The 23,109-nt window shown below is 43.3% G+C and overlaps 2 protein-coding genes across 2 annotated transcripts; one reads left to right on the forward strand and one right to left on the reverse strand.

The window, feature by feature from the left end:
- Positions 1–1,112: 1,112 nt before the first annotated feature.
- foxh1 (forkhead box H1) lies at positions 1,113–3,655 on the reverse strand. The gene is made up of 3 exons (XM_076080173.1): positions 3,182–3,655; positions 2,364–2,468; positions 1,113–2,078 (listed from the first exon to the last, which is right to left on the reverse strand). The coding sequence occupies exons 1-3, from the start codon at positions 3,653–3,655 to the stop codon at positions 1,113–1,115; spliced, it is 1,545 nt and encodes a 514-aa protein (XP_075936288.1).
- An 11,622-nt stretch (positions 3,656–15,277) lies between these two features.
- Positions 15,278–22,399, forward strand: ppp1r16a (protein phosphatase 1, regulatory subunit 16A). The gene is made up of 10 exons (XM_076080544.1): positions 15,278–15,524; positions 15,874–15,944; positions 17,086–17,231; positions 17,613–17,716; positions 18,151–18,275; positions 18,893–19,018; positions 19,109–19,184; positions 19,385–19,514; positions 19,621–19,783; positions 19,874–22,399. Exons 1-10 carry the CDS (start codon positions 15,278–15,280, stop codon positions 20,402–20,404), a joined length of 1,719 nt encoding a protein of 572 aa, XP_075936659.1. The 3' UTR covers positions 20,405–22,399.
- Positions 22,400–23,109: the final 710 nt, after the last annotated feature.

A 23,109-nucleotide genomic window follows, 5' to 3' on the forward strand; every position in this document is an offset into this window, starting at 1 on the left:
TACTGAGCAGCTCATTTAAAATAAACATTTTATTTCATACCCTGTTCAACTCCATAAGCTTCTTTTGATAACGTCTGAGCTGTTTTTGTACAAGCCTTCAACAAGACAACAGGAAAATGGCAAAAAAAAAAACTGAAAACTTTCATATGACGAGGTAAAGGCAGACATTTATAAGCAATTCCCTTTGGAAGACGATAATGACATCAAATAGTGCAAACAACCGGCAGTGCAAAGTCCACAAGAAACTTGTCTCAGCCCATTTAAAACTTGAGGTAGATACTGGTGGTAGTATAGTGGTTGATTGTCTCCAGTGTCCTGACAACATGAAGCATTTTGGATTGGTTTAGTAATGTAAAAAAAACAGTCAAACACAGAGGAAAAGACACTTATAGGGCTAAGATGCAGTATCACTACTTCTCAGGTTAATCTGCTGTTGTAGCTGCATAGGACCAATGCAGACAGTCTAGACTTACTGAAATTTAAGACAGGAACAACAACATCTGAACAAACAAACTAAAACTCACAAATAGCACAAGTGTGTGTACACATTGATCTGTGCACACAGACACACCCTGGCAAAGTGGGGAACAAATGTCAATACATTTATTCTAGTTATTCACCGAACAATTCGATATTCTGTTTAAATTGCGGGACACACCGTAAAGAAAGATATTGCATTCGATACTCTGTTGCTCAAATTTACCATCAACCATCCAGCTCAATGCAGTTAGTTTTTCACAAGATTGAATCCAACAATACATTCAGCCGTCACAGTAGGAAGACAAAAGCAAATTTCATGCCAATATATAAAACAGTGCAAACACGAGTGACAGTGCAAAGAGCCAGCAGTAGTAGACACTGCATTTCTCTGAAGGCCTGAGGTAGATGTTATATAGCCGTTTGTGGTACATGTTTTCCAATGAACCCTTTTTTTGCATAACAAACAGTCAACACTTCTTGAGCTGGAGGTAGTGAAACTCGATTTAGCAGAGTCTGCAGCAGAAATTTGCTTCTTTTGTGGATCTTGATTGAACCTCCCATCCTGCATCATAGTGGGATTTGAGTGACAGTATGGTTCAGTATGAGGAAACAAGTCAGTATTTCACAGTCAGTCAGTACTGAGGATACCTGTTTAGGGGAGGGCCATTCGGTAGTGTGTACTGACTGGGTGGTTGATGATGTGGCTGAGAGTTATGATTGTTTGGTACTAACACATCAAACACACTCTTATTCGGAGGCACAGATTGCAACATGTTGTCCAGGTCCATGATGAGGGGTGGGGCTTGGACAGAAACTCGTCCACTGGGGAGTATGGGCCAATAGGCATGCCCCAAGAAGTGACCAGGTGCTACAGGAGAGCTACCGTAGCCGTAAAGGGGAAGTCCACCATGCAGCGGCATTAGAGGACCTCCGTTAAACCGCATGCTGGGTGGGGCAACAGTATTGGGGGGTGCATACTTGGCGTAGGAGGTAGGGAGCTCCCATGGAGGTGCAACCGTCTCCCGTCGGGCTGACTTGTACAGAGGCTGTCTATAGTCTTCATAACCGTCCGACCCAGCTTCCCCATCAAGAGGAACACGCTTCCCAGACAGGGAAGTGCCTTTCCACTCCTCATCAGATGAGGAGGTGGAGGCTGGGCTGGCAGAGCTGGCTGAGGCACTACGGGCAGAGGAGGCGTAGCGAGGTCGAGGAGGTGGTGAAAACCGAGGGCGCTCCACCTTGCCCCAGCAGTCCCTGGTAGACACATCCACATCCCCAGGGGCACTAGGGGGACGCAGACTGTGTAGCAGCGAGTCGATGGCGAAGGAGGAGTCCAGCTTGGGTCTGAACAAGTCCTCCTGTGGTGGGGAGGGTTTTTTTGAACACATGGGGGGAAGGGGGGGGACGGGGGCAAGTGGTGGCTCCGATTCTGGCTGGTGTCCCTGCAAGATATAAGGGGCCAGATCCTGGGCAAAGATTGTCTCATCCTGGCGCGAAACAGCTGTGTTTTGCCTTTTGAGGAGCTCCAGAGGAACACGGCTCAACTCCACTGCCCAGAAGTTGCCTTTGCCCTGAGGCTTCGCTGGGTCCTTCAGCACCTACAGGTTGAGGGAGGGTGGAGAGTTGGATGAGCACGTAGTCTGGCAACCTAGACAGGCAGGGCTGCCAGTTTCACTGTTAACCATCACAATAACAGTGGATAAAATCTTAAGACTGGTTTGAAGGTGCAATCTAAAGCCCTCAGAGCGTATTTCTACAAACAAAGTTCGGGATAGTGCAATGCAAATGTTAAGCCTGTATTTTGTGAACTCCCTGTCCATCAAGCCCACTGACGAGACTAAAGAGGGATCTAAACATGGAACTGTTTAACAGTTTTAACATACCTTCAGAAAGCAGTCATAAGAGGAGAGGTTGTGTCTCACAGAATCCCGCCAGCCCTTGTAGTTTCCTTTGAAGAATGGGAAGAGAGTACTGATCTCCTTGAGGATCTAGAAATAAAACAGAAATGTCAGTCTGGCTGTCTGAAGAAGATGCTCGTCTTCATTGTATTTCAGTTTTGGTATCCTGCAGTGAGGCAAATGCTATCTAAATACACACTGATGTGATGACTGATATGGGTTTAAAAGTTAGAGTAACTGAGTACAAACGTGCAGAAGTCAACACCAGCCAAACATGCTGTGCCTTTCACTTAAAAGTCATTCATGAATTAAAAATAACACAAGAAGTTGATAGCTATTGTACAAATTAAAGTTGTATAGGCAGTACTTTTGTAGTATTTCAACTGAAACAGGATTTTACCATGCACTGTATATCACCATGTTATCACTTCCCTGATACAGATTAGTGTCTGGTTTCACTGCAGTCTAACCTTATCAAAGCAAACCAAGAATGGTAGCGGCTATAGTCACTCAAGTGTCACCAAGAGGCTGCTGTTTTGTGTCACTTTATGAACTGTAAATGATCTGTCAGTGTGATATTCATATATCAGATAGAAAAGTACCAGGAACCATCTGATTCTAAATACTGTCCTTATAGAGATATACTACAGAGTATTTAATTGGAGATTTATTTCAATAAAATACTGCGGAAATAAAAATGAACACAATAAGCACAGTGCTTAAAACACAAACTCTGCCCAAATTGTCTATATCACTGGGCACTCAAACACAGAGATATGTATGCGATTTAAATGTATTCTTACCTCGGATAATGTCAGTTTCTTCTCTGGGGACCTTTGGATGACCATAGCAATCATAGCGAGGTACGAGTACGGTGGTTTTGGATACCGCTGATAGTTTTTTTTCTTCCCACCGCTGGTGCTACTCTTCTCCCGTTCACTGTTCCACGAGTCCCGGGTAATAGTTTCCTGTGTGAAGTGGGCATCTTGAGGACTCTGGTATGATGAGCCCAGTGGTACGACTGTATCCATGAATGCCGTGGCACCGGTGAGATGTTCGTGGCCCGCTGTGGGTTTCTCCATGCGCGACAGCTGCTGGGGAACCATCTGAGCCAGGTGTTGAGGCCAATGTTGGGCTGTGGGGCTCTGCGCTACACCGCTGGCAGGATAACTCTGCTGTACATTTCTGTGGAAGTCAAGTTGATTGCCGTGATGTTCTCCAGGGTGGGACGGAGCGGGTGGTGCCAAGAGGGTCTGCTCCGGCCAGTGCTTTGTCATGCTGATCAGCCGGAGGGTAAGATCTGCCCGCACGTTCGGACAGGAGCACGGAGAGGGGGAGGGAGGTCAAATAGTCTGTCCTTAACTTCTGGCAGACTGCTGGCTCCAGGCTGGCTCTATTTGAAGAGCAAACAATTAACAGTTTCATGTAAATCCCGCTGCGTAATCGGGGGGAGAATGACGCGTTATCTGAGAGCAGAATGACTGATCGCCCCGGGGGGCTGGGGAGGGTCTGTGTACGAGGAGGGGCGAGAGAAAGACAGTAAACCTGTAAATAACCCTTATGATAATATCAACATACCACTTACAACGCAGAGATTTCGAGTTTGCTTTGGAATCAGTCCTTAGAAGATTTACGCACGAGGGCCTAAAGTATTAAGTGCGCATTTGGTTTAGGCAATACACTTAAAACAAACAGTTTATTTTGCAATATCTTCATCTCACTATCCCCATCTGACCCATGTTGTAAAGGCTATTTCAAATCATGAAGACTTTTCTATCGAGAACGAGTGACACTTGGGCGCAGTGGGGACAAGTAAAACCTGGGGGGGGGGGGGGGGGGGTACAAGAAAGAGCATTTCGATTGAAGCTTACATGCAATCAACAATTTTTGTTGAGCAATATACAAAAAGAATGGCTAATATACAAACGTCGAAACATTAATGACATAATTTAACATTCATTTCAACAGGCTACATCAAATTAATGTCAATATTTGAGTCAGTTGAAGACCTTTTAAATTGCGAGGAACACATTAAAAGTTGTCAAGTTGCATTGCAGGCTGTTATAGATACAAGTTAGCCTTAATCCAGAGAGTCATGCACATGTAAACTCCACAAAAAGTATTTTCTGTTTTGAAGAAAATGTACAAATTGTAATTGGTCAGATGACGCAGAATAAATTATTTGGAGACACGATGGTGCTCTGATAGCGCGCAACATTCGAGGAGTGTTTTGCGCACAGTAGGCTCTCCCTGTGACTATGCAAGATGTCATTCAGTGTTGAAAGACTAAGTTTCGGGAATGCATGTCTTTTGTTCATGTTAACGTAGTGCTAATGTGCAAAAGCTTTCTTCCCAGCAAGACAGTGAAAACAAGTTGGATTAGGAGGAACCCCGTTGGCAAACTGGAGACGGTTCCTGCCCAAAAGAGCTGCTTAGCATGTGAGGAAATACGGGGGCCATTCAACACCATTTGTGGGTTTTCTGGCGCTTACAAGCTGCTAAGTGTCGTTGTTGGGTAGGACATTCACACCTTAAACAGGAGCAATCGTGTATCCCTGAATTGTTGCATCAAGATGTCTCTGAAACATAAACTGCTTCACTCAATCCAAGAATCAACAAATACAGTATACCTTTCTATATCGTGTTACGCATCAGTAACTCCGACTTTGAGCTGTAGGTTGATTTATTCGGTGTCAATGATTGATATATTACATCCGACAAGATGATGCAAGGCGACTCTTGAATCAGATGAACGTGCCACCCAGATTTGTCACCAGAAAGGCAGAGAAACAAAGGAATTGTAAACAAGTCGATTTTCACATTGTAAGACTTTTCTAACTGGTATCACATAACTCAACTGTGCTTCCAAGTCCATAATTAAGTGTCAATTAACCTGCATTTTGTGCGCGGCCAGCCAAAATGTAATCACCTTCAATTTAAATGACACCATAGCACCTGACCACTTCATAACTTAACTTTAACTTTCCAATTCACAGGGCAAATGGAGTAGATCCCTCTATATGGGGAGACTGCAGAAATAAAGACTTTTTGATTTAAGTTCTCTTGCACGGCAGCATTGTTTTCATAAATAATTGCCCTGTATGTATAAAACTTACCATGTGGATTTGCAGCTTTTGTAATTTTTGCAGTAAAACACAAAATGTTTGAACCGGTTATTCAGGTCAGATGGCTTCCCTGCCATGGTGAGCAACAAACCTCCTTCACCTGGTGCAAATCAGTGATTTTCCTCTCTGGTTGCCACACACTCTGTTGCATAGCCAGAAGGTTTGTCCCCCTCTAGTGGTTTCACCAAAATTTAGTGTGACGCTTGAATTACATAACAAATCCATCAGGTAGCCTGTTCTGTTCAGAAAGTGGATTTGATGGAGAACTTTCTTTTTTTAATTGAACTGGACAGTTAAACATGTACGGGCAAACCTCACACACAATGTCTGGACCCAGTTTAAATGCCTGATTTAAATACAAACTGTCGAGCTGTCTCTTCCTGTCTAGAGTGCCAGTTAATAGGTTGCGCCTGGATTAGTGAGCCACGCATGAGAAGAATGGGAAACCATATGAATAGGATAGCATCCAAGACAAGGCTGTTCACATAGGCTGATTGTGTCTGGACAAATCCCTCCTAAGCTGCCGTGGGATGCGTCCTGAAACTGAGATGAAGAGGAGGAATGAAGTTTAGCTATTTGTGAAAGAGACCGAGAAAGCGAGAGGAAGTCTTCATTGTCACAGCTTCATTACTTCAAGAGTCGTTTTTCCCTCCATTTTACTATTATTTTTGTTTTATTCTATTGTTTATTTAACAGGGACATTGCACAACACATTTATTGCACCAGATATGGCTAAAAGCTTCTGTAGTCTCTGGACAGAGGCCTCCAGTAATGTGCAGGTCGACAAAGTATCACAATATACTCCAAAAGACTTAAAAAGTAAGTAAGAGTGTAACCAAGAGGGCAAATACACCCTGACAGTTTATTGTGAAAAGGCTGAAGAGCATTCATGTTTGTCAAACCAGAGATACAGTTGACAATGCCAGCTGACAATAACTCTGTGACAAACACATGTTCATGCACGCAAACACACCTTTTACGTTCCTCTTACTAAACAAAGCCCAGATACTTTTGCACAATGGCACGTCACACCTAATTGTTTGTTCTGCAGCAAAGTGCTATGTTGTTGGATATGGTAGCAATGAGCTTCATCTGGGATGAGGAAAGGGAAAAGGGAACCACAGTCTCACCCGTGATGCTGCACCAGTGACGGCTCACGTCAAACATTCAGACAGAAGTCTGTTGTTTTTTTATCTATAACTCAGCTTCAGTATGCACATTGATTGTATTCATCAGTATTGACATTTGCCCGAGTCAAACCATTGCTCCCTCCCCTCAAAAGTTGAGCAACTCCACATCTTATTTTTCTCTCATCTTGACGATACTGCTTATCATAATTTACTTCCTTAGCGATACAGACATTTACTTTTATGGTTTGGTTGCATTATACATATGTGATCCTTTAAAATCCTGCACCAGTCTGGCAACTAAATTGTGCATCACAAAGCAACATACAGCCTGCAGACCTGCACCACAGCTTGCAGACTTTGGCGCCCCCTGGTGGATGAAGTGCTGCGGGAGGAGAGAGAGAGAAAGAGGGAAAGAGGGAGAGAGCGCAGGTCAGGTTGTTATGGTGAAGCATTTCTGCTCGAGGGCTGAGGGGGACAGCAGCTGATTCAGTTACACGGCGGCAGACCTGCACGAGGGCTACACCTGACAGGTAAGGTGTCGACACGTTGTTTTCTGTCGTTTTATGTCGATATTGTACACTCTGCTCAGTTCAACTCGTGTCAGTTACACTAAAGTGACGTGTCCCTTAATTCACTCAAACACCAGCGCGACTCTGGTTTTCGTATAAATTAGCGGACAGGTAAGCTAACCCGAGGCTAAGGTAACGTTAGCATGACACAACATCTAGGATAACCGACTTTACCGCTGCTCAACAAGTTTTCTCACCACAGTAATTGTCGCCCTTGTTTTGGATAGACTCGCCGATGTAAACTTTGTCTGCACCTGGACGCGATGAACGAAGCCAGGCAGCTTAAACGAACTGTTTACCTCACCTGTCAGACTATCCACCTGTTGAGCCTGTCTGCGGACTGCTAGGTAGGTTAATGTTTGCTAATCTGCTGCGCACAGTTAATCCTACACTCTCACGGTATGAGAGACAACAGCGAACGCTGTCGTTGTTGCCGTTAAATTTTTTTGTATGGCCATTAACAGTGATTGTACCAACTGTGCAAAGTGAAAAAAGTTACAGGTAGTTTTCTCTTACGCTTACTAATTAATATCTCACGCTAGCTAATGAGCAACAAGTGCAAGTATTATCAGGCTCACAGGCTGTCATCTTTATGACTTTTATAGCACGAGCTGCAGCTCATAGGTCAGTGTCCCTGTTGGTATATTCATTTATATTGCAAGGCTGGGGGGGGGCAATTTGATTAAAAACGGTAGCATGCAGCTCACGTGAACAGTTTTTTCTAGCATTGCGAATGTACAGCCAATCATGTGAAGTCGGTGTATTCTTTAGAGGTGAGAAACAATTATTGTCAATGAAAACCACAGTTTGTTATCTTTTGTCTTGGTGTTTGTTTCCCCTCTGCAGAATGTACTGCAGTGCACCGACTATTTGACTTCTAACACGTTACTGGCTTATTAACCTCAATAATTGCACAGTCGTCTGTTCTTGTCTTGCCCACAAAGTGTGGTCAAAGTTCTTGTTCAATGGCGTTTTCCTCGGTATGTATGGTCAAATATTTGCAGGTTTCACAATATAGCCGAGATTAGCTTGTAGGCCCCTTGATACACAGCATGACAGCGCACACACACACACACACAGATCCAGAAGGATCATAAAAGGTTAGACTGAACAAGCACTTTATTCGATTCCGTGGAAGGATGAAGACCTGAACCCAGTGAGTAACTTGAGTTAATCATTATAAAAATATTTCTTTATCACAATATAGTTATTTTCCTCATGATAAGATTATTCCAAACAAGTCGAATGACCAGAGCAATTCTTTTTAAAGGTCAAACTGTATTTGCCAGAGGTTTGGCTCTCTGTTACATTCCTTCTCTTGTGCATAACTCCCCCTCATCTGTTCTTACTGGTGTGTGTGTGTGTGTGTGTGTGTGTGTGTGTGTGTGTGTGTGTGTGTGTGTGTGTGTGTGTGTGTGTGTGTGTGTGTGTGTGTGTGTGTGTGTGTGTGTGTGTGTGTGTGTGTGTGTGTGTGTGTGTGTGTGTGTGTGTGTGTGTGTGTGTGTAAGTGTAAGTGTAAAAGAAAGAATGCGAGAGATTCTGCAGGTGGATGTCATATACATCATCTCACCCTGTGGGCTCCATTTAAAGATTCGCTACCCCTGTTATCCTCTCCACCCCTGTGCCTGCATGACAGGACCCTGCTTGGGAGCTGTCGGAGGAGTTAAAAGTAGGCCGGTCCGTCTGTCTCCTCCCCATCCTTCCTCCTCGTACCCTTGCTCCCTCGCATTCTTTTCCTCCACATCCTCTTGCCCTCTCCTTCCATATCCTGTCCTACAGAAAAAGCAGTAACCCTTTGTTTGTCAATATTAGCTCCACATCGCATATATATCTCCACCACAAATGCAAGCTGTCTCGGTTTCCCATGACCTCTCTCTCTCTCTCTCTCTCTCTCTCTCTCTCTCTCTCTCTCTCTCTCTCTCTCTCTCTCTCTCTCTCTCTCTCTCTCTCTCTCTCTCTCTCTCTCTCTCTCTCTCTCTCTCTCTCTCTCTCTCTCTCTCTCTCTCTCTCTACTCTGTGGCATTACTGAGATTATATGCAGCAGCTCAAACCATAACACATGACGGGCCTTAAATGTGCCCACCTCTTCTCAAGTAGATCCCCCTCCCGCTCTCTTTTGCAGTCCTTCGCATTCTGTCCTTCCCATGAGGGTTGCAACTGTGCAGATTCTTTTTTTTTTTTTAATTAATTGATTCACAGTTTGGTCTATAAAATGTCAGAAAGTAGTAAAAAAAAAAAAAAAACGCCCCAGAGCCCAATGTGTCTTCTTCAAATGCTTCATTCCACCAACAGCTAATAATACAAGCGCCACTTCCTTTATTTTAAACTGTTAAAAACAACCCTTTCTGATTATTAGGCATGCAGTTTAGGTCACCTGGCATTGGTTCAGATGGCAGGCGGGATCGTTCCCGAATCATCAAGCTGCATTGACTCAGCATTGTTTGTTCCACCCAACAGGAAGGTCCCGCCGGTCACATCAAATCGTACACAACAGCTGAGCGATGTCATTCCATGATGGCAAGCCATGAATGATGCACATAGCGCTGATGGCCTATTTCCAGTGGAGCCAGATTTAAGGCTGAGCAGGAGTTTTAACTGTGTGTGTGTTCTTGTAAGCTTTTACTCATAGGTATACCACCCTCCCAATGGATGTATGACCTTCAGTTTGTGTGTGTGTGTGTGTTCATACTGGTCTATTCATTCCAGCTGTTGAATGAAAGTGTATGTTCCTCAGCAGCTGTAGACAGCCCTTCCTGTTAGGTCATTACATGGAAAAAAGTAGACAAATGTCAGATTGATGCAGGGACAGTTTTCCAAACGCACAAAATGTTTAGTAGTATTTCTTAGTGTGTGTGTGTGTAAAATATCAGTGATCTCACCGTGTCTGTCTGGGCTCTGCCTGACTCAGAGAATCACAAGGCTGTTACACACTTTACCCACCAACAAATTCCCCATTCTGCATGTATGCCGGGGCTTCATTTATAAAACCAATGAGACGCTAGCTTAAGTTAAGGTCGCTGCATGCGCTGGTAGCAGACCACACGTTCTGAATCGACCTGTTACAGACTGAGGTAAGATCACAACATCACAGAAAAGTTGCTGTTAATTTTTACTGTTTCCATTCAATATTGAATCCATATTTGTATCCAATTTTACCCAAAGTAACCATTTATGTATACAAGGTAGGTTAGTTACTTTGTTAATAATAAACTTGTTTGTGTAGGATTAGCCATTTCGGCTTCATTGATGATCAATTTCTCTGAGTTTGTTTGTTGAAAATTTTGCATAACAAATTCCATATTTATAAAAAATAAACTCTTAACTTTTTGATTCTGAACATCTGACTTTAAAACCTGATGTTGAAAAATGTAATTTAAATCACTGCTGTGCTGGAACATTAGGGCTGCACAATTAGCCAAAATTAAATCTCGCAATATAGGCGGAGGCAATTTTCAAATCGCAGGAGAGCACAATAGTTGTTAAAGGCAAAAAAACATGTGTCAACATACCATTTTAAATTGAATATTGTCGCGCTTCAGAGATGTCTTGGACTACACATCAGATTTAAAGACGTAAGAAAATCACCGCAAAAACCAAACCAGATTCTTTTAAATATACATTCCCTCTAATATCGCAATATCAGTCGCAATTAGATATTCTTTCCGAAATCGTTCAGCCCTACATGACATTGTGTTCTCTGTAGCTTTGACAGCGACCTAATGTCTGTGTGGTCAGTGAGAGACAGCAGGCTGAGACTCACTGAGCTGCTCGTCCGTCAGACCAACGCAACAATATCCTGCTGAGAGGATCTCGAAGCGTTCCCTTTCTCAACACACTCTGGCTTTTACTTTGTTTAGTTCCTTCCAAGTGATGATGGCCCACAGCTCTCACCCCACAGGGCTACTTTTAGACTTCTCTCCACTTTCAGGTTTTCAAACGCATATACTGAACTGAAAGGTTATCGTTAAGAGAGATTCTATTTAGAAATGTGAACACATGGCACGCTTGATGCAAACACTTGTGTTAAGTATTGGTTAAACACAGACAGAGCCCAGAAAGGAGGAGTGGTGACTGAGGCTCCCATGCTCAGCCAGTTGTTTCCATTTTTATACATTTATTAATTTGTTTTCGACTATAAAACAGAAAATTTGCCATATTTCCCCTTAAAATCGACCCCCTTTTCATTCTCTTCAGCTCAGCTATGGTGAGATGCATCATTACCATAAACATAGCCGAAAGTATTCGATAATACATTCAGGTAATATTTGATTTGTTTGATGGGGAAAATTCTGTGCTACAGCCTGTGGAATCTGAATCAAGTTGGATCAATACAAAAGTTTGTGGTTGATATTTAGATAATAGTAGAGTCCTGTTTCAGTGATATACTTCTCTCTACTACCTGTAAGCAGAGCTAGTGTACTACCGTGACGATGACGAGGATGCTTGGATTGTAGGATTGGGTGGTGTTAATGGTTAAACATGAAATAATGATGTTTTTTTTTGGATCTGTGTTCTTGGTGGAACACGATGTGTCTTTCATGTTCGTGCACCTGGAGTAGCCAGAAAACATCGTACCGTCCGAGTCTCTGTTTCAGCTCCACTCCCTCGATACCCTGCACTGATTGGCTTTGGCCCGAGATTTCAGTTGTCTAGCTCGCTCTGCCAAGACGGCTTATCAGGAGACAATGAACTGTGCCCTGAGTGTGTGTGTGTGTGTGTGTTTGCATGTACTCGCGTAATGAGTGGGAGAATCGGAGCATCTGTGTCACTTATAGCATATCAATTAATCAACCATTAATATCCTTGAAAAAGCTATATGATCACTTCACAGGTCTTGGATTTTAAAGTACAGTAAGTTGCACAGTGTAAGAGGCAAAGCACGACCAGGTCTGCACAGATCCTGCAGTCGGGTGAGGCGTAGTGCTGTGGGTCATGGTGGAAACACAGTAAACCGTTTTAATTGTCATGATTACTTGCTCAGCGATTGGCGCTAAAAGCAAAATAGATGGAGACAATGCTGCTCAGTGTGTGGCCCGAACTGTAGGCTGCAAGCTGCTTTATACATAACTGTGAGTTTGGAATGAGTTTATTCATTCACATCCAACAGAATGTTACAGAATTCAAACAATACTATGACCATAGGAAGAGTCATGTTTTGCAAAAATATAAACATTTATTGAAGCTTCTGATTTGCACAAATCAACAAAAGCGCAGATAATTTAGCAGCCTTATTGTTAAGATACAGATTGCCCTTTATTTTCCGCCACTGCATTTAACATGAACTCTAGTAAAACACATTTTTGTTATACTAATAATGTCCGAGTCATCTGGAATTTGAGTCAAATGCAGCCTTATGTGTATTAATTCTTTCAAAAATGACTCATTTGTGAGCGACACAATACTAATGTTTAAGATTGGGATCTTTATTCCGCTGATCTTTCAGATTGTGTCGGGTATTAACCCACTAATACCGCAGTTAAGTTCCTGCAAGGATTTTCCCTATTTCTCCAATCCTTTCTCCCTTTAAAGCCCCTTAAAATGCCACAAAACATGTTCCCGTTTGTTCCTGTGGTGGAAAACACCCAAAATAGATTAGGCTCCTAGGCCTCGCCATTATTGTTCCTTAACAGTTTCTTTTTTTCCTGTTGACCTTTTAACAAGAACATGGACGTTGGACACCGTGTTTTTAGGAGGAAGACATCCCCCCCCTGTGGATTATTGCCGTTATAAATGAACCTAGCGTGTCTTGATCCGGTGCAGTCCAAGTCCAAGTTCATGTGTGTATTGTTTGAATGAATGATCCGTGTCGGGGCCTGAAGTCTAAGGGAGAGAGTTAAGCTTATTACCTCAATATAAGGAAATCCTTATATTGTAGCTTGTGACAAAGGGTGAGAGGTTAGGTATCTAAAAATAGTCTGAAGGAACAAATCTGTCCTCAAAGCAACAACTGTTGAGATTTTAGTTGGCCGAATGGAAACTCTGACTGATACAGCCTTCTGTTCCAGACGTAGTTTATAATACTCAGTAGTTATGTTGCAGATATTCTAGGTTATTCCTCAAGTAATAACAGTGTATCATATATTTTAGTACTACTTTTAAATAGGTCACCATTTACAAAGGATTTCTAATTTGTAGCTACTGGTTTTATTCATGGTTAATAACTCCTATACTGCTTTATAAATCAGTTATAAGCCATCAATAGGAGGAGGTTTTGTGGTTGCTGGATTGTGAAAAGTCCCGTTCATCCTCGTCCAGCAGGACACTTGCTGTATCTTTTAAGGGCTTTGGCTTTCTAGAAAGTGTGAACTCCACAAACATATATGACTAGATTAATAACACCATTATTACCTAAAAGAAAGCAAAAGCCAGAGGGGATTTTCTCAACCATGCAACCCAAAAGTGTCTTCTTAATCATGGTTAATAACTGGTCTATAAACCATTAGTAACTGATTTTACCACCACCAGTCCAACCAACTTTATTTGTTGAGAAAAAATCTTTGGATAACACAAACGTCGTTTCAAAAACAATCTTAAAGCTGCTTTTACCTCATTGGGAAATAAACCAAAGAGGAACCACGTAACTGCAACCTGGTTATTATGAATCACCCGCCTCAGCTGATTTATACATACGCTGTGGTTTACCCACCTTCTCAGGTATTTGGCTGCTTGACTGCAGAGGCTCTGTGGCCCAGGACTACCGTCTTGTCAGTCACTCTCTCTGTCTCACTGAGTGCCTCTAGTTGACCTTCCTCTCAGCGCTCACAGGCCCGGGCCTAAATAATAAATGAGTCGCCTGGAAAGAGCAGAGTGCGTGCGAGCCCAGGTGAGTTACCTGGGAAGTTAACGAAAGGTAATGAGAGCGAGGTTGCCACGGTTAGTACTTGCAGCGAAACTCGTCACATACACAGATATGTAACCGCTTCTCTGCTCTACATCCCTCTTCTCGGTCTGGCCCTCCTACGTATGTCAATGGCGGCAAAGTGTGTGTGTCGGGCTGCAGGGTGTGTCAATCATTAATGAAACGAGTCCCACCTTCTCAGGTTTCCTTCGGGAGAGGAGTGGGAGAGGAGGGAGTAGGTGGAAGGAGCTCGGGGGTTAAAGATAACAGGATTAGGAGAGCAGTGTACATTATACTGCAACACAGCACTCACACTTTTTCTCTTTTCTCCTCTCTCTCCCCGCTCACAGTTGCAGACAGATGGCCTCATCATAGAAACCTTCGTTTTTCTGAAGACCTGCCAAAAAAGTCCACCACCAACAACAACGACGACGAGTTGACTTTGGGACAGTCTCTACTCACCACCATGGGATACTTGAATCCTACAGTGGGCCTTGTGTGAATCCTGTGGAGGCCCCTTTTTTTTATTTTCCTTGCTCAAACTCCAACCTTGTGTATTTATGTTCCCTGCCACCATATTCTCACTATGGATTCTCAAAGACTTGGTCCTCTGTTGGATCCAAGTCTTGGACCCAGTCACCACCACTTTGGATTAGAAGCTCTGACAGAGCATCCAACCCGGAGAATAGTTTGACTCTGCCTTTCTAGCACTATCTTTTCACTCCCCGTCTCTCTCTCTCTCTCGCTCCCCTTGATGGATCATTGGCCGAGTTACCAACAGTTGATATGGATGGGAGGACTGACAGTTGGCTACAATCCACAGCTTGGATAATCCTATTTTGGGCATCTTCTTCCCTCCCTTTCCCCATGGCACGATAAGAGTTTCATCATCTGAAAGATGGGAAAGAGACATTGCAACAATTCTATGTGTCGGTTGCATCTGAAATCACGGAGATATCCGTCACGTGATTGCACAATATAAGTTGTTTTGTTTCATCGTATTTTGGATATTTTTGCAGCTTGCTTGAGTTTTTTGTTTCTTCATATATTTACAGAAATACTGCAGTATCTGTTTGTGCTCTCCCACAGGCCCTAACGTAGGCCTGTTTGGCCTCACAGAAGGGCCTCTTTAAGGGACACAAGGGAGTTACCTGAAACTTTTATATTTAATTAAGAGAAACAAACGAGGAGAGTGAAGCGAAGCCATCGCGACCTTCTTTCATAGTGTTGTGGTGGCATGGCAGCAGAGCACGGCGAGCTGCTGGCTGAGATGGCCACGATCGGGCGTTTGGGTGCCACCGAACGCCTGAAGCACGCCCAGAAGCGGCGCACTCAGCAGCTGAAGGGATGGGCGCAGATGGAGAAGGATTCAACGCGAGGGTCAAGGGCCAAAGCGGACAAGAAGAAGGCGCGCACCACCAAAGTTACTTTCCCCAAGTCCATCACACTGCTAGATGCAACTGCACGCAATGACCTGGAGGAGGGTAGGTAGAACCACACGCACACACTCACCGACACAAGCCATTTAGAAGTGATGCCAGACTATTCTATACTCGACCATACTGCCCAGACCAATCAAAATCCTGTAAACTACTATGACCTCTGTATTTGGCTCATTTGTGTTGTGTTGCTGTTGGCCTTTCCTGATATGAAGCACATGTCAGCCAATGGCATGGTGCTCCATAAACAACATGGCATGCACGCCGTGTCATTTCTTGTATCTATTTAGGGCAGAGAGATGTGTGCAGAGTGTTCTAATGTTGATGTGGAAAGCACTCTGCCCAGGTGGTTAGTTATAATGGTCTGTCTGTCTTTTTGTTCTTCTCCTTCTAGTGAGGGAGCTTCTTAACAGTGGTGTCAGCCCAGATCTGGTCAACGAGGATGGACTGACAGCCCTACATCAGGTACAGACACACACACACACACACACACACACACACACACACACACACACACACACACACACACACACACACACACACACACACACACACACACACACACCTAGGACAAGATACCTCACTGGCCTCCCACCCGCACACACTGCCAATTGTGGTCACGAGAACGCACGACTAAGCCAGTGATATGTTGACAAGGGAATAAATATGTTACTCGTGTGCCCCACCTAATTATTCCTTTATAGTCGTCTAGCACCTCACTGTTTACTGTAAACACACCTGTGCCAGCATTTAGGGATTTAAGTGCCTGCCTGTTAAGCATACGCGGGTACCCACTCCCACAGCAGCTCACACACACACACTCACAGCCTTGCAATAGATGGGATGAGGTTACCTACACAGTTTTACACCAACACTATGTGACCTTAGCGAGGCAGGTCACCTTTTGAGCAGCGTGTGTGTGTTGATGTTGTGTGCGGTCACAGCTCTGTGCTCACCAAGTACTGTTTGCCTTTATTTTGTCTGAACCGTAACTTATCTTAAGTCGTTTTACATGAACACACTGATTCGTTCCCACTATTTTAGTTCCACGGGTCGGCGTTTTGATGAGTGAGGGCCAGCGTGCTTCAGGCTTACATTCCTTTCCTGAACATTAACAGTCTGATTTAGGAGAAACCGTCGTAACAACATTCCTGTGTTTCGTTTCCCGGGACCTTGAAACACACAAATCTAAAGCGAGCGACACAGACATCTTTACAATTCCGATGGGCACTTTCTCTCCCTTCTGGTTTTGCTCTATGTGTCGTTTATGTCTCTTTATGAATTAACTACTATGAATTCATGAGAGGGGTATTTGTGAGCACAGAGAACTCTTTTTAAAAGCAGTTGAGCCTGCTCTTCCCCTTGGAAAACTTGGTGTTTACACAGCAGAGGGCTGGGCCATGAATGCAAATTCTTATATTACTCAAACCAGTGTATTAGCTGCCATAAATAAATATGCATGGATTAATCCATTTCTCTTAACTTGTTTGCCTATAGTACAAGTTTTCTGTCGTTGTCTGTGCCTGTTTTGTGCGGTCTGTGCTTCCCTTTGCATTCATACGTGTATACATTTTCATACATTTCTACATCTTCTCCCTCTTCTCAGTGCTGCATAGATGATTTTGTGGAGATGGTGCAGTGCCTGCTGGACGCTGGTGGCTGTGTGAATGCCTGCGACAGTGAGCTGTGGACACCGCTGCACGCTGCTGCCACCTGTGGACACACTGGATTGGTGCAGCTCCTGATTCAGGCGTGAGTTTCCCCGTGAATTCACACGTCCTTCATACCCGAGACCGTTTTTCCTGCTTTCATGCCATAAAGACAAAATCCTAGAAATCAATAAGCTGATGTATTTGAGTTATATGTGTTATAAATGTTGCTTTATGAAATGTAAATTCTGCTTGAATGGATATTTGTTTTCTGGACCAAACCTGACTGAGGGCCTTCTTAGCGAGAGACTACTTTACATAAACAATGCAAATATGGCTGCAGCCTGACTCACAAAACACTTTGCAAGTTTATGAATATTCCTGAGTGGCTGAGTACATCAAGGTGTGTCACAGTTTGGCACTCTGATTGAATTGTCTTTGCATATGGGTTTATGCATGTGTGTATGTGCATGCATGCTTCTAGTGGGGCTGACCTGCTGGCTGTCAATGCGGATGGCAACATGCCCTACGATCTCTGTGAAGACGAGGCCACCCTTGAGCTGCTGGAGATGGTTATGGCTGAACAGGGTCAGTAAGATGAGTCACATCCAGCCTCTTATTTATTTATTGTTTATTTAGCAGTGATAATGCATATCACGTATATTGTAACGGATATAGCTTAAAGCTCATTTTTCACCTGTAGTCTCCGGGCGAAGGCCACAAGTGCTGCGCAGGTTACAGAGATAAATAAAACACCAATTGAAAAACTAAGAAATTAAACAAATTCTGCAATACAAACAACAGAAGAACAATACCAAAGCACACTATCAGCAATCCCAATGCCACTAACAACAGACAGTTCATCAGTAAGCTTAACACATCTCCATTTGAAATCAGGTGCCAAATACTGACCAGTCCCAAACCAAAATTAAAACAAATGTCTGTTACTGTCTGTGTGCTACTACTGCAGGTTTCATTGGTTCTATCTGTGTGCGTGTGCGTGTGCGTGTGTGTGTGTTTAGGGATAACTCAGGATCGTATAGATGAATGTCGAGGGGCTAAAGAGACGACCATGCTGGCTGACATTCAGGCTCTGGTTGAGAGCGGAGCAGACCTGAACGCACAGGATGCTAATGGAGCAACACTGGTGAGACGGCGGGACATCTACTGAATACATAAAGAGAATTAAACAAATTGTAAATTAGGACGTGACAAGCCAGGGATTTTAACCATCCAAAATCATAGAGTTCTGCCAAGAATTAAAGCGCTGGTCAAAGTCTGGAAATTTGAAATGAATGATTGGTTATACCGGTGTATTTGTATTCTTTTTATTTTATTCAAGATCTCTGAACAGGGAAAACACAAACTTTTAAAAATTGCTTCCATTCATCTAAGCTGTGTGCTTAGCTTCCTAGAAGTCTGAAATGTCCCTCCTTAAAGTTTATAAGTCAATATTGAAGTATAGTGTTATTCGTCAGCACCGGAGTGCTACTTGTATTTTCTTAATGACTTGGAATGTCTCCAAAGAAGGTCTAAATCAGGAGTATAAATGAAGTTCACATTTGAGTATAAAATGCAGCAATATCTCTTCTATGTAAAACTTATATCCAGTTTTCTAGCTTTTTCTGAATGCATTTGAACCTTGTCTTTTACATGACGTGTATTTCTGCCGAAGGAAACTAGACTTTAAGTTAAACCCTGAAATGTTGAACTGCCTCCCGCGAGGTTAACTCTTAAATGACCAATGTTGAACGTCTCTCCCAGCTCCACATAGCATCTGCTAACGGCTATGTGTCGGTGGCGGAGCTGTTGCTCGAGCACAGAGCTCTGGTGGAGGCGAAGGACTCTGATGGCTGGACGCCGCTACATGCCGCCTCCTGCTGGGGACAAGTAGGTGCTGCATACAAACCAAAAGACAAGACCCTTCCACTTTTCTTCAAATGACTCATTAATAGGGTTGTTTTTTTATTTCTTCCACAGATCCAAATGGTGGAACTGTTGGTGGCCCATGGAGCCAGTTTAGACACAAAGTCTGTCCTGGAGGAGACGCCTCTGGGTAAGACCAGAAAGACTTTTTGTCCTGTATTGCCTCATAGCTGTAAATGATGTAAATGACAGTACCTTTCACCTTTTAATGATGTAATGCTAATCCACTCTTTAAAGTGTAGCCTGTGCTAAAATAGGAACTAATTATCATAACTAATTTCCTAAATGTCTCTCACGGTGTCTAACCTTTTCCTGCTACTGACTTTTCAGACGTGTGTATGGATGAAGAGGTCAGATCCAAACTGATGGACCTGAAGCACAAACATGATGCCATCATGAAGAGCCAGGACCGGCAGAAGAGCACGCTGCAAAGACGAGCCTCTAGTACTGGCAGCAGAGGGTGAGAGGGACATTAGGCCAGAGAGCCCAAGGACGAAAATGAATCAAAGTTAGAGCAGTTTAGCTTTACTGTCCCCTCCCCCCCCCTCTCTCGTTTGTCTATACAGTAAGGTGGTCCGTCGTGTCAGTGTTAACGAGCGCTCCAGTCTGTACCGGCGGGAGCACCACAAAGAGGCCATGGTGTGGCAGGAGCGCGGCCGGCAGCCAGAGCCACAGGACGACGATGAGGACAGACAAACGGACAACGAGCTGCACCAGCATGCGGCCATGGTGAGTTCAGTGTGTGAAAATGTGACAAAAAAACCCTTATTTTCATAAAAATAAATTCAAATTATTCTTTAATGTTCTCTTGTGTTTCAGGTTGCTGGCGGTGGAGCCACATCACGTTTAGAGGAACTCGAGGCTGCAGACAGGAAAATTGTGTCCAGTGTCGGTAATGGAGGGACCTCTGTTTCTCTGGCCTCCTCTGTACCCGGAGAGCTGTGGAGTGGTGGTCTCATGGACCGTAGGGCCTCGTACCAGCTGAGCCCTGCATCTGGAGCTGGCTTGGGGTCTACAGTGGGAGAGGGGGCGGACAGTATGACTCGGGAGAAATCGCACCATACACTGGCTGACCTGAAACGCCAGCGGGCAGCCGCCAAGCTCAATAAGTACCCAGCACCTCCCCCACCGCTGCCTCCTTCCTTAGAGGAGGAGCCTTCTGGAGCGGCGGCCGAGGTGGCAAACGCTCAGGCCCAGCCAGAGCTCCACACGACCCCCAGCGCAGAGGAGGAAGCCTCCCCGAGCCAGGTGTACTTCACCCCAGCCAGCGGAGAGCCTCCTCTGCTGAAACTCAGAGCCCCTGAGGAGGACCAGTCCAACAATAAGGAGCCTTGCTGTGGACTCATGTAGACAGTCTAACACACACACACACACATTGCCTACAGAGTAGAGAAGCTCGGCCTTTTACACTCCAAAGTGGCAAAAACCTTTCCTGCTTGAAATAAATCATTGAAGACTGCAAGTTAAGGCCACATGCCAATGAGGGTTTGATCTACACTGCATTTCAGTGAGCTGAAGAGGAATCTTTATGCTTATTTGTCATTTACTTATCTTCTTTTTTCGATACAATACACACTTTACACTGAAGGTCCTAGCATTTCCTGTCGCTTCCTCCTTTTTAGTGACTGCCTCGTTAGGTGTCTATCTAGTGACTCAGAGGAGAACTACAAGCAAATATTTACTTTGCCCGGTCTTTGTCCATTACTTAACTTGTTCTCTTACTGCACTGCTCAACTACTGTAGATTGACATTTCATTGAAAAGCCTTAGAATCATGTAAAAGTTGAACTAACCGCAAAAAGCTGAATTTGAATTAGCAGTTCAAGATTATTTGTTTTCAATTTAGAATGCGATTTAAAGTTCTGTCTTCTTTACTGAGTGCTATAAGGGTACATGATAAGACTGGTTATTTGTGGTTGAGAGATAGTTTGGTCGTGATAGATTCAGTATACGGTATAGCTACTCTGAATCTACATTAATGCAAACATGAAAACAAGGACTGTTCCCTTGCTTGATTTCTTTTTTTTTTTTGGGCTGAAAATATCCTGAGGCTTTTTTTTTTTTTTTATTATTACTTTTCCAGTGCACAGAAAAGCCTACATTTGTAATGGTGCAATTTGTAAATCAACTGTTTGTCACTAAAATACTATGTGAGATCATCTATGTATATTTGAATCGGTGGAAAATTGACTCAGCCCCTCATCATTTCTAGATTTCTATTTTTCTACTCTCTGAATGGAATCACATTATTTATTCTATCTGATACTGAATATGGCTGGTGGTGTACAGTGTACATTTTTTTTAAAGATTAAAGTGTGAGGGCAAAATATTTATCAAAGAGATGATATATCGCTTTTTCTTTTTTGTCAAACCAAGTGAACTTGTCATATGATTTTATTTTTTATTTTTGTCAAAGGTCGGTGCCTTCTTTAGGTGTCAGCTTTGATATACTGTAGGTTTGCAATGCTTGCACAAAGTCCCACATGTACAATTGACGAGCGGTGGGATAAAATGATATATCGTCCTCCAACTCCAGCGGTCGGTGCGCTCTCATTTCTGTATTGCAATTCAGTTTTGTTCATGATTTTCACTGAGCCCTGTTTTTTTTTTTTTTCCCAAGTGGATTTCTTCAATGAATGTGAGCATTACGTCTCTGGGTATTGTTAAAGGGACGGAATCAGATAGCCATGTTTGTTTTCTTTTAGTTTATACATTAGTCAGGGTCAAATTTATACATTAGTCGGGGTCAAATAATGGCCACATGACAAGCCACACACTTGTCTCCCCCCCCCCCCCCCAATGCCTTTTCTCTTCCTCTTACATCAGCACATCTTGAATGTCACACTCCGTTCTGATCCGCCTGCCAGGGCAGCACATGATACACACAGTAAACACGTTAGTACACATACATTATAAAAGCATTGCATGAGGATAAAACTGTTTCATGTTGTTATAATGGTACAAGTTGCTGCCTTATTTATGGCAACTTGGTTTTCCTTTTAGATGCACTTAACAGAATTTCATCTCTATTGTTATCCACTCGCACATTTACGCACACACACAGCCTTTGTCCAGGACGTGTTGTGTGTGTGGCCTTGGTGACAGCTGTGCATGGGGCGTGTTTTAAAAAATGAAACCTGCTTATATTCAGACATGAACGTGAGCCTTAAGGCTACTGAGCGACTAAGAGAGCTGTTTTAAAGTATTGTCTATGTTGCGATGTTGATCTGTCTTTAAAAAAAGTAGATAAAGGCGAAATGGAACAGACCGTCGTGTGACGCTGCCAAAAATACGCACGGCATCACGCAAGGTCGCCGGTACGTCACATGCTTGTTTGTGAACCGTTTTGGATTGAGATATCGAATGTCTTCCCCAAGCCCTTTCCAAGGCATCTGGAGGTTTCTCTTTCTCACACTTTGTCATTCTCACACACAGGCAGCTAATTCTGTGTCTCACTTTCTCTTCTCCAAAAAAAAGAGACATTCAAAGGAACTTTAACTGCCCAACAATTTCATTAAAAAAATGTTCTCAGTCTTGTTTTAAAGTCCGTTCGGGTGTGAGCTACAGTTAAGTTTATTTTGTATCAACTAAATGTATATAAACTATGTAGCAAAATTAGGAAAATGAGCTTTAACCTTTGAAATCTGAGGGTCTTATCCGGAAATCTCCTTGTTCTTTAAGCAGGTCACATGATAGATTAAAGGATCTCTGACCAAATGCTGCCCCATGATTCCTTGCAACACCAAAGCAAACCCCCCAGCAGTGTTGTAAGATACACTCTTATGTCACAGAGCTCGAAATGTAAAAGCCCCTCAGTGGTCTGTACAAATTAGCCATTTTTTGTCATGTCTGCCTCCAAGTGGCACAAAATCAATACGTGGGGCTTAAGCTTTGAATGCTTAAGTTTTGAATGTTTTTATATTGTTGTATTGAGCTAATGAGTTTGTTTCTCAATACTCCAATACAGAACTGGAAAACACTTGAGTTACAATCCATAATGAATTAATACATTTTCTTATTTCTCACTTATTTTGCAGTGACACATATCTCCTTACT

The sequence above is a fragment of the Anarhichas minor genome, unplaced genomic scaffold (genome assembly GCF_050575085.1).
Source record: "Anarhichas minor isolate MPS153535 unplaced genomic scaffold, ASM5057508v1 ptg000074l, whole genome shotgun sequence".
Lineage (NCBI taxonomy): Eukaryota > Metazoa > Chordata > Actinopteri > Perciformes > Anarhichadidae > Anarhichas > Anarhichas minor.